We start from the raw sequence: 12,547 nt of genomic DNA on the forward strand, positions 1-12,547 counted from the left end.
CACCCCCATGCTTCACAGTAGGTATGGTGTTCTTGGGATGCAACTCAGTATTCTACTTCCTCCAAACACGACCAGTTGAGTTTATACGAAAAAGTTCTATTTTGGTTTCATCTGACAACATGACAATCCTCTGCTGTATCATCCATGTATCCATTTTGGTATAAAGTCAACTGGTCTTGTTTGGAGGAAGAAGAATACTGAGTTGCATCCCAAGAACACCATAACTACTGTGAAGCATGGGGGTGGAAACATCATGCTTTGGGGCTGTTTTTCTGCTAAGGGGACAGGACGATTGATCCGTGTTAATGAAAGAATGAATGGGGCCATGTATCGTGAGATTTTGAGCCAAAACCTCCTTCCATCAGTGAGAGCTTTGAATGGTTGAAGTGTACCTATGATGAAAATTACAGACCTCTGTCATCATTTTAAGTGGGAGAACTTGCACAATCGCTGGCTGACTAAATACTTTTTTGCCCCACTGTATAAGATAAAAAGTCACAATTTGACTTTTACTGTATTTTTCGGACTAAAGGTTGCAGTTTTTTTTCATAGTTTGGCCGGGGGTGCGATTTATACTCGGGAGCGACTTATGTGTGAAATTATTAACACATTACCGTAAAATATCAAATATTATTTAGCTCATTCACGTAAGAGACTAGACGTATAAGATTTCATGGGATTTATGGATTAGGAGTGACAGATTGTTTGGTAAAGGTATAGCATGTTCTATATGTTATAGTTATTTGAATGACTCTTACCATAATATGTTACGTTAACATACCAGGCACCTTCTCACTTGGTTATTTATGCCTCATATAACATACACTTATTCAGCCTGTTGTTCACTATTCTTTATTTATTTTAAATTGCCTTTCAAATTTCTATTCTTGGTGTTGGGTTTTATCAAATAAATTTCCCCCAAAATTGCGACATATATGTTTTTTTCCTTCTTTATTATATATTTTCGGAAGGTGCGACTTATACTCCGAAAAATAAGGTATATGGATGCCCATTTCCGCCACTAAAAATACCCCAAAATCCAAACTATGAGATGAAGTCTATATTATGAAATAAGGTCTCAAGTCATTAAGAATTTTTAGCTCATCTCGTTTTTTTTTTAATCCGTTATTTAGAGTACTTGGCTCATAATTTAAATTTATTACATAATTATGACGATGTAATTATGAGTTTTTGTCTCAAAATATGAACCTTATCTCAATCACGGGGTTTTACTTTTGTAGCGGAAACAGGCTTCCTCAAACCTTTTAATGTTATCTTCTGATCATTTGTTTCAACTCACGCCGTGACGGTAATAAAAAAGGGAAAAATAAGTGGAAAATACATTTTTAAAAAAAAGAAAGAATAGCTTGTGCATGGATGAGGGGAAAATAAAATGTGCAATTAGAACAATTTAAAATAACCCAGTGGAGAGAATATGTAAATAGTGGAGTAAAAATATAATGTACTAAGGAGATGAATAATTACATTAATACTGTTGTTGTATTGCTTCCGCATGTACTAGAAATTGCTGTCCCATTATGTCATTATTGTCCTAATCAAAGTGCAGTTTTAAGTGAACTCTATGCAAATTTACAGCCTGAGCATGTTTGCATTGAAGTGAATGGCCTTTGATGCTCCTCCTACTGAAACTTGTGAAATAGTATCAGGCTTTTTTTTTTTTTTTACCAACACAAACACATAAAACATGTTTTGTTGCCATGGCTGCATTTCATTACCATTACACGTCTAGCTCTGCAGAGACACCTAGCGGCGGTTGATAGAATATCACGTTTTTGAGCACATATATTGAGTCAGTTGGCATCCAACATACAACTGTTAAATTCCTACTTTTCTGTTAAAAAAAAGACAAACTACCTGTAAACCAAAGTGCTTGATTGCTACGAGGATGTAACAAAAATAAAATACCGTAGAGAATCTTTACATAAATACAATGACTGATAAAAGCCATAAGCTGTTTCAGTAAAAGGTTGAATATATTATTAATAAATACATCTATAAAAAGTGTCACGGGTCCAATTCCAGGCTTGGGAAGGTGCTGAATGCTGCAAAGTTCTCAGACTCTTCAGGGCCTCGTTTTAGCGTCAAGAGGGATCCAGTCCCAGGCTGCGGGCCCAGCTACCGGACTAGCTTACGGACGTGAGCTTAGACCAGGGGTTGGTCCCACGCACTTCCAGGGGCGCGTTGCCTTTGAACATGTGGTTGCAAAGCTCGTCCAGCGGCGGCTCGGGCTCAGACGTGGCAAACAAGGCGGCCTCCTCCACCTCCTTCCTGATGGCCACGTCCATTACCTGAAGCACGGACGGCAGCGTGGGATCAGGTGTGCGGGGGGCAAAGAAACTCACATTCTTACTTTCAGTTCTTCGACAGACGCCATATTGTGTTCCAGCATCCTCTCCTTCAACATGGCGATGGGGTCGTTCTTAACGCGCACTTCCTTGATCTCCTCCCGGGAGCGGTAGCTACACACAGTTGCAACATAAAAGCCGAATTGGGGTTCACATAGGGTTGGGAGACAAAACCATAGCAAATTGATACATAACTGATAGTAAAAAAATGCGTTCAGATAGAAAATTTGGAGATTTTTTTTTCTTTGGCGAGGAAAAAAAAAATGGAAGTTGCTAAGGAAGGTTGGTTGCTTGAAAGAAAGGCACTCATGCTTTAAGTAACCCAGCAAGGCAGGAAATGACTGACCAGGCTAACAGCCAATCAGGTAACAGTATTAACTGACATTTGGATGTTGATTCTTTGCATGGAGTCAGAAAAGAAAGTAAAAATTAAGAATAAGGAATAAAACAGGAAAAGTCACCTAAACAGTATGGCAGCTTGTTTTTTTTTTAAAAAAAAGGGACACCTTTCTTTCCCAACCCTCGTCCATTCCCTATGTGGGTCAACGGAAACGACAGGCAGGAACTAATGTGCAGGACTGTATAAATACAATAAATGACAAAGTATAACAAAAGGGGCTACTTTCAAATAGTAATTTGGTCTGGTAATATTTAAATATTAATTACTATACAACTTTGCTTGAATAGAAATAACAGACACACTTGCCAACCTGCCCGGATTTTACAGGAGACTCCCGAAAATCTCCCGAAATTCAGGCGGAGCTGGAGGCCACGCCCCCTCCAACTCCATGAGAACCTGACTCAGCAATCTTGTGACCCTCTCAAACAGGACAATACTGCCATCTAGTGTACATAGGAAAGAATGTACTTTATTGATCCCTGGGGGATATTCAGCATCACAGTTCGCTCACAATAAACAATGATAATAATAAATAATATATATAATGTATAACATATGAATAATATAAATATATTCTACATTTAAGTGCAGTTAAGGAACATATGCATTAGGGAGTCTGTTCTGAAGCCCACAGTAAAGAGACGTAACTTCATCACGTCGCCTGGTTATTGACTCTAACCCAATATATTACAAATGAAGAAATACGCTTTCAAGTTCCATAACGAATGGAAACAAGAATTTCAGTTTATCCCGGAGAGTTCGAAGAGGAAGGGGTATGTTGCCTGTAAATTTTGTATAACAGACTTCTCCATTGAACATGCGGTGGCCGAACGGATATATTCAGCCATGAACGGTCAGCAAAGCACAAAGCGTCCGCAGCGCAGCATTCTTCACAACCCAGTATTTTGGTCCACCTCGCAAAATGGAGACCCGATGGTGTATATTATGCTGAGATAAAGATGGCTATGCTGATAGCTGGAAGCAACATGCCGTTCTCATTTGCGGATGTCTACAACAAATCCGTGAAGGCCAGTACGCAAATGGCAGAACAAAGAATACTGAAATAGTGAAAGGTAAGTGTTGTTTTTTTTAAGTAACCAGCAAGCACAGTACAGTTAGAACAACTGTGTTTTTAATCAATCAATCAATCAATGTTTACTTATATAGCCCTAAATCACTAGTGTCTCAAAGGGCTGCACAAACCACTACGATAATACTGTGTATTTGATAGGTGCCGTCGGAAATTAAACTATTTCTTTTATTTATATATATATATATATATATATATATATTAAAATATATATAGCTAGAATTCACTGAAAGTCAAGTATTTCATACATTTATATACACACACACGTACATACATATATATGAACTACTCGAGTTGGTGAATTATACTCCTCCCCTCTTAATCACACCCCCGCCCCCAACCACGCCTCCCTACCCCCACCTGCAATCGGAGGTCTCAAGGTTGGCAAGTATGATAACAGACCAAATTAAATGTTACACAGCTTTAACTTCCTGGCACTAAACCTGCAGAAAATAGTCCTCGGGTTACACTTTCTTTGCATTTTCACAGTTAATGAAGCATTTGACATATTTTTGCACCTTCATTTTAAAAAGTTATTGCTAAGTGTTCAATGTGATTTTACAATTTTGTTTACATTGTTTCCCATTGATTGACTTTTCCTTTACTTTCTGCCTTGATAGCCGAGGGGATTATAATCAGAGGAAGGTTACATTTCACATAAAAAGGTTTACATTTATTATATACGTCTCCTGGTCCTTATTTCCAGAGGTCAGTGTTTTTTTTTTTTAACTATTGTTGGGCCGTGAGCACCCCTACAGGTCTGCCAGAAATATCTGTTTCTCAGCTGTGGTCCGTGATACTCAGTTGTAATACACTTTTCCGTCATTTGGAGCAGCAATGACAATATCAAACAAAGAGAAGAAGTCTGGAGCTTAAGTCAAAGAAAAGTTTCATAAGCACAAAAATGATGACTAAAGTGGTGAAGCTTTATTTACATTTGCACTTTATGTTAGAAACATATTCATATTATCTATTTAGTTTAGATTCATTTTAGCACAATTTTTTTTTTTTAAATCTTTCACAGTGTATTTAATGAGTACTTATTTTCATAATCAACCTGACATAAGCTTTGCTAATATTTTTGTTTGATTAAAATGTTTCCATGTCACTTGACAAGGATTCTAAAGTTAAAGTACCAATGATTGTCTCTCTCTCACACACACACACACACACACACACACACACACACACACACACACACTAGGTGTGGTGTAATTTGTCCTCTGCATTGGACCCATCCCCTTGTTCACCCCCTGGGAGGTGAGGTGAGCTGTGAGCAGCAGCAGTGGCCGCGCCCGGGAATCATTTTGGTGATTTAACCCCCAATTCCAACCCTTGATGTTGAGTGCCAAGCAAGGAGGTAATGGGTCCCATTTTTAGAGTCTGTGGTATGACTCGGCCGGGGTTTGAACTCACAATCTATCGATCTCAGGTCGAACCCTAACCACTCACTGAGTAGGCCTGGTAAAGTGTATATTGTTTAATATGGTTAAAATCACAAATAAAATAACTAATTCACTGGTAATACTTCAGGGTTTTCCTCCATAGTGGAAAAGTTGGGCCTTAAGATCAAAAAGGTTAAGAACCCCAGGATAGCTCATAAAAATACCAATAATTATTGATACAAAACCCTTCTATAGCCAAACTCTAGGTTCACGAGGACAACTTACCTGACCCCCGGGTCACTCATGCTGTGTCCATGGTAACGGTAAGTCTGTAGCTCCATCACAACCGGACCCTAAAGCACAAAGCAGTCACCGCACAAGCTCCTCCTACACGCCAATCAGTGGGCCCGTTACCTTTCCGGCTCGGCAGTGGTCTGCTGCAAACTTGACCGCCTCCCTCACACACAGGACGTCCATCCCGTCCACCTGCCGGCCACAAGACATTGTGGAAAGCTGCTCCTGATCGTGTGTGTGTTCTTGTATTTCTACCCTTCTTGAGACATCAACAAGGAAAAGTGGCTTCCATATGAGAAGGTGTGAACAAGTGATGACATCCCCTGGTGGTAAAATCTCAAAAAAATGTTCAAATGGACTGTGAGTAGGTTTTAAAAGTGTTCCACCTCTGGCCAATATATGTATTAACAAGTGTGTGCCCGTTGGTCGAATTTTATAAAAAATACAAAAAAATTATATTGAGACATACTTAACTTGAAGTAAATAATGAAGATTAAAAACCTATTACAAAAAAAATTAAAAACTAAAAAAGGTTTACTTTTTTTATATTTGCATATAAACACACACACACACTCATATATATATATATACACATCCATCCGCTTATTCCCTTTTGGGGTCGCTGGCGCCTATCTCAGCTACAATCGGGCATAGCATGGTATTTTATATATATATATATATATATATATATATATATATAAAAATATAAAGGGTGTAACGGTACGTGTATTGAACCGTTTCGGTACGGGGGTTCCGGTTCGGTGCGGAGGAGTACCAAACGAGTTACACACAAACATATGAAGCAGCCACCTATGTTAAAGTCTTAACAAGCTGCTCCGCTCCGTTCTGCCTTTGTGTCTGTACACAGCACCTTGCATTGTCCCTCCCACACAACCATCTGATTGGTTACATACAAAGCCAATCAGCAATGTGTATTCAGAGCGCATGTCGTCAGGGCTTCTGTGTCAATGTCGAGCAGATAGGGATGTTTAGAAAGTAGTTGACCTATGAGCCCGTTGACCTTCTAGAAACAAACTGCAGTTCTGGCTTTAGGTGAGGCTGGTTAGCTTTTAGCGTAACTTTAATTCATTTTGCGGTGTGCGTGTTACGGACAGTGTTGATTGAGGTGTTGAAGCAGCAAAAAAGGACATTATATTAAATGAAAAGTTTCTGTCTCTGATAGTGTATAAAATAATGTAAGTGCATCATAAAGCCTACATGAACTCCATGGTGGTCAGGGATGAATTTTCAGCTATAGTTACATGAATCATTAGTAATGTAGCAGCCTAGTTTTGAATGGCAGGGTCCATGCTATCAGATGTTGATAAAAATATAACATTTACATAATAAAAATCAACTAGATGTTTCCCCAGTGCTGTAATAAATTAAGCATGATGAGTTGACTTGAAACTGTTTAATGTTGCACTTTTTATATGTAGAAGAAAAGTTGTGTCATTTTATTTCATCTAAGCAACATCTTGAAGCGGTTAAATGTGGATTAACGTGGGCAGAATTATTATAGTGTTCCCAATGTTAGAAGGATCAAGCCATTGTTTACATACTTGGTAATATATATATGTACATACACACACATATGCATAGTATGTACACACACACACATATATATGGATAGTATGTACACACACACACATATATATGCATAGTATGTACACACACACACACACACACACACATATGCATAGTATGTACACACGCACACAATAGCTCGATTGGTAGAGTGGCCGTGCCAGCAACTTGAGGGTTCTGGGTTCGATCCCTGCTTCTGCCAACCTAGTCACTGCCGTTGTGTCCTTGGGCAAGACATTTTACCCACCTGCTCCTAGTGCCACCCACACTGCTTTAAAAATGTAACTTAGATATTGGGTTTCACAATGTAAAGCGCTTTGAGTCACTAGAGAAAAGCACTACATAAATATAATTCACTTCACTATATATTATTATTGTTGCAAATACAAATCTGTATATATGTAGAAAGGGTGGTCTTAAAGAGGTAGGCATTTTTCGGAGGTCTCAAGAAGGTCAGAAGTAGAAGAATGTGTGTGTGCAGTATCATACATGAGCATCAGGCAGCTGGGTATATGCTCACACCTGTAACTGCCAGGACGCGCTGATGGCATCCTGTTATAATCTAGGTCCAAAAGAGGCCCGGCCGCAGCACACGGTCTTGCAGCAGCCGTGACCCAGGACCCCAGCGCACCCCTCCCAAACAAACCCTCACATTAACGGACCTCACCCTTATTCCCGGTATGTAGTCGCCTCTCTTGTAGTAGTCCGTGCTGGCCGACGCCCTCTCCACTGACGTGCCCATGGCGTATTTGTTGTTTTCGCAGATGAATATGCACGGCAGCTTCCAGAGAGCGGCCATGTTGAAGGCCTCAAAGATCTGCCCCTGTTTCCGCACAGAAACCAGCACTTTGATTGTTTGTAAAACAGATTTGGTGCATTTGAGTGAGCCACTACCTGATTGGCTGCTCCGTCGCCGTATAGCGCCACGCAGAGTTGATTGTGGCCTTGGTACTGGCAGGCCAGAGCGACCCCGGCACCCAGCGGAACCTATGTGACACAAGAAAGGTTCTGTGAGGACTACAGCAGGATGTTAGCAAATAGGCCACTACACAGACACGTGGTTAGAACTTGAGGAACAAGACTGAAAATAAGACACTTCATGAACTAGACTGAGAATAGGACAGAGACAGATGCAGGACAGTGCCCTGGTGGAGGGACAAGTAGACGCACTGTGGGTTTCCGAGATGTCGGCTACATCGCTAAAAGAAAAATCTAAGGAAGAGAATCCCTCTGCAATATATATGAGAGATACTGTATATATAGAGAGATAGAATATTCTATCACACACACATATATGAGAATATTCTCTCAATATATAGGAGAGAATATGCTATCATATATATATATATATATATATAAGTACATACACACACATACACAAACACATCTCATTGTCATTTGGGATGTCGGTTGTGATTACCCTCCCTGGTTCCATGACCTGCCCTATATTGCCTACGATTGCCCTGTCCCTAATATTTTGCCCTAATTTTAACCAATCGTTACTCGTCATAGTCAACAACCAACCAATCATGGATGTTCCTAAACGCAAACCTACCAATCATCACTTATTTTTCCCATATATTTTGTCCCCTGCACGTGGAGTTGCTTCGCTGCGTAGCTTCGTTGTTTAAGTGAATAATTTTTAATGGAAAGCCGTATTTTTTAACCACTGGATTATGAACAAACGCACTCATTACGGGAAAACCGTAGTTGTTTGCTGGTATGGCAAAGAGACGGATCAAGATTTTAAACACACATTGTAGGTCCGAAAAAAAAATATTTAAATTTTTATTTTATTTTATTTATTTTTTTACACAGAGTAGACGGATTTCCGACTATAGACTGAAAAATCTCATGCCTGACTATAATAAAAACAACACAGCTACGGTATACAAAAAAATAGTGGTAAAGTACAAAAAATAACAATGTGCACAAGCTGGAAGAATAAGTACGGAGTAAAATAATGCTATATAATGATATAATATTACAAATTTTCTTTATTTTCATGACCATTTACATTGTAGATTGTCACATCAAACCTATTAATGAACACGTGGAATTATGTACGTAACAAAAAAAGGTGAATCAATGATTTAGGGCTATATAAATAAATATTGATTGATTGAAATAACTGAAAACAGGTTTAATATTGTAGTTTCTTCAAAATAGCCACCCTTTGCTCTGACTACTGCTTTGCACACTCTTGGCATTATCTTGATGAGCTTTAAGCACATCTGTGAAGTGAAAACCATTTCAGGTGACTTCCTCTTTTTTCCATATATAAAGGCGCACCGGATTATAGGGTGCATTAAAAGGAATAAGTTTCTTCTAAATGTAAAAGACTTCCTTGTGGTCTACATAACATGTAATGGTGGTTCTTTGGTCAAAATGTTGCATAGATGATGTTTTACAGATCATCTTCAAGCCGCTTTCTGACAGTCGCTTCAGGATGTGCCTTTTTGTGGGGAGTCTTATTTACGTGGCTCGCCTTCGACAGTGTCTTTTCTCCGTCATCTTTGTTGCAGCGGTGTAGCGTGCAAAGACGGGAGTGGAAGACGTGTCAAAAGATGGAGCCAACTGTTTTAATGACATGCAGACTTTACTTCAATCAATAACGGAGCAGCATCTCCTCATCCGGAAACAACGCCAGAAATGTGTCTCGTGAAAAACCGTCCGACAATTAAACTAAAGTTCCTTGGGTGAATGATGTAAAGTCACTACACCGGTATGTTTTAGCGCTTTCATGGCGAGTTTACTGACAGATAAGTAAGAACTCAACACTACTTTATATTACAAATGCCAACAGCGTGGGATGAATGTCTCATAATAAGAAGATGGACAAAAAGAAAAAGTTTATCGACTACGATGTTTCACGGACTACAAATCAATCAATCAATGTTTATTTATATAGCCCTAAATCACAAATGTCTCAAAGGACTGTACAAACCATTACGACTACGACATCCTCGGAAGAACCCACAAAAGGGCAAGGAAAACTCACACCCAGTGGGCAGGGACGCGAACAAAGGTGGACGCGTACAAATTTTCAGAAATTATGCAGACCCCAAATACAGATCAGCAGGTACCAGAAGGTAAGAAAAGTTGCTTTTGCATAATATTGCGAAATAAAACATCAGATAAAATATCTTAACTTACACCAGGAGTAGGGAACCTATGGCTCTAGAGCCAGATGTGGCTCTTTTGATGACTGCATCTGGCTCTTAGATAAATCTTAGCTGACATTGCTTAACACGGCAAGTAATGAATAATTCCGCTGGTAATCACAGTGTCAAAAAAAACGTTCAAAATATAAACCATTCTCATGCATTTTAATCCATTTATCCGGTTTCTACCGCACCTGCTCAAGTAGTCGCATTAATGGTAAGAAGTATTTTATTTATTGTTGGTTAGCTTCCGAATAACAATGTTATTAACAAGAATGAGACTTATTATGCTCTAAAATGTTGGTCTTACTTAAAAATGCACGCATTTAGTTGTAATCAGTCCTTAAAAAATATTATATGGCTCTCATGGAAATACTTTTAAAAATATTTGGCTTGAATGGCGGACTTCACGGTGGCAGAAGGGTTAGTGCGTCTGCCTCACAGTACGAAGTTCCTGCAGTCCTGGGTTCAAATCCAGGCTTGGGATCTTTCTGTGTGGAGTTTGCATGTTCTCCCCGTGACTGCGTGGGTTCCCTCCGGGTACTCCGACTTCCTCCCACTTCCAAAGACATGCACCTGGGGATAGGTTGATTGGCAACACTAAATTGGCCCTAGTGTGTGAATGTGAGTGTGAATGTTGTCTGTCTACCTGCGATGAGGTGGCGACTTGTCCGGGATGTACCCCGCCTTCCGCCCGATTGTAGCTGAGATAGGCGCCAGCGCCCCCCGCGACCCCAAAAGGGAATAAGCGGTAGAAAATGGATGGATGGATGGATGGATGGATGGGCTTGTATGGCTCTCTCAGCCAAAAAGGTTCCCGACCCTTGCCTTACACACACCATAATAATACTGCTATGTTGAAGCACAGTACAATCCATCAAGCGGTGTGGCTTCATAGCTTACCAAAGCCCTACTTAAACATTTTGATATATTTTTGAGCGCCATGTGTAATGTTTTATATTTTCAATGGAACATCGGTGTTGTTTACTTGAGTCATATTGCAGTCTACACGTATCTCGTTTGACTGCCTTCTACTGTTCACACTTATTTCATCATGTACCAAATAATATCGTTTAAGGGTCGGTAGGCACAACCAGAGTTATTCCTTACATTTATAAAGGCGCACTGTCGAGTTTTGAGAAAAAAAAAGACTTTAAGTGCGCCTTATTGTCCAGAAATTGAGCTTTGAATCTTTGGTGGGCGACTCAGAATCAGCCATTTTGGCAGGTGCCCTTAAAACATCAGTGCATGCTGCTGCGCTCACCTGCGCTCCCACAATGCCGTTCCCGCCATAGAAATGGGGTGCGTACATATGCATGGAGCCTCCTTTGCCTTTGGCCACGCCCCCTTTTCTGCCTGCAGAGCGACAACGTTGAGGCGTGTCGGGCACACACACGAAACGAAGTGGACGTCATCTCACCTGTGAGCTCGGTCAGAATCTCTTTGACGGACACGCCGCGGGTGTACGTGTAGCCGTGCGCTCGGTAGGCCGTGATCAGGTGATCGGTGGGGTTGATGGCGGCCTCGATGCCGATGGCGCACGCTTCCTGTATGAGACCAAAACATAGAGTCGGCGTGTGTGCGGGAAATCAGCTGGGCGTGTCGTCCCTACCTGTCCGTCGTACAGGTGACAGAACCCGCGGATGATTTTCTGCTTGTAGAGTTGATCGGCCTTCAGCTCCATGCGCCTCACCGTCTGCATGGTGCGGTAATACTGCAGGCCCTGCTCGCGAGTTAGCTCCGCCTTCACTGGCGGCCCCTCCTCCAAACCATGCAAGTCGCATTTCTGTAGAGGGAGAGGGGGTGTACAAAAAAAATAGTTGCTTCATCTTTATTGCAATTCTTATTCATTCAGAATGTTTTTTTTAATTTTCAAAAATCAATACAACATTTACTCTAACTTATACATCCATCCATCTTTTACCGCTAGTGCTTATATAAATATATATTTTTAATACACTTTTAAAAGATGTTTTAAGGCCATTTCCATGCAACTAGAAGTAGGTTTTCTAAACTGTAACCTTGTTTTTAAAAATATTCATTATAATCATTATACTAAATCAGTGGTTCTTAACCTTGTTGGAGGTACCCAACCCCATTAGTTTCATATGCGCATTCACCGAACCCTTCTTAGTGAAAAATAAAAAAATTTTTTTTACAAATTCAAGACAAAGTTATGTTTTTGGTAACACTTTAGTATGAAGAACATATTCTAAGTAACAAAGACTTAATTTAGAGGGTTTTGGACACTAGGGGAACAT

The 12,547-nt window shown here is 40.1% G+C and overlaps 1 protein-coding gene across 6 annotated transcripts in view; it reads right to left on the reverse strand.

The window, feature by feature from the left end:
* Nucleotides 1-1,627: 1,627 nt before the first annotated feature.
* Nucleotides 1,628-12,547, reverse strand: part of pdha1b (pyruvate dehydrogenase E1 subunit alpha 1b) — a 37,980-nt gene continuing 27,060 nt past the window's right edge. For all 6 annotated transcript variants that reach the window (XM_061921365.1, XM_061921368.1, XM_061921367.1 and 3 more), the window contains 9 exons: nucleotides 11,899-12,072; nucleotides 11,707-11,833; nucleotides 11,551-11,642; nucleotides 8,017-8,109; nucleotides 7,790-7,945; nucleotides 5,656-5,727; nucleotides 5,527-5,594; nucleotides 2,372-2,480; nucleotides 1,628-2,309 (listed from right to left, as the gene is read on the reverse strand). In XM_061921365.1, coding sequence (XP_061777349.1) covers nucleotides 2,145-2,309; nucleotides 2,372-2,480; nucleotides 5,527-5,594; nucleotides 5,656-5,727; nucleotides 7,790-7,945; nucleotides 8,017-8,109; nucleotides 11,551-11,642; nucleotides 11,707-11,833; nucleotides 11,899-12,072 — 1,056 coding nt within the window. In that variant the 3' untranslated portion in view covers nucleotides 1,628-2,144. The remainder of the gene's footprint in view (nucleotides 2,310-2,371; nucleotides 2,481-5,526; nucleotides 5,595-5,655; nucleotides 5,728-7,789; nucleotides 7,946-8,016; nucleotides 8,110-11,550; nucleotides 11,643-11,706; nucleotides 11,834-11,898; nucleotides 12,073-12,547) is intronic.

This window comes from Nerophis ophidion, linkage group LG15 (genome assembly GCF_033978795.1).
Source record: "Nerophis ophidion isolate RoL-2023_Sa linkage group LG15, RoL_Noph_v1.0, whole genome shotgun sequence".
NCBI lineage: Eukaryota > Metazoa > Chordata > Actinopteri > Syngnathiformes > Syngnathidae > Nerophis > Nerophis ophidion.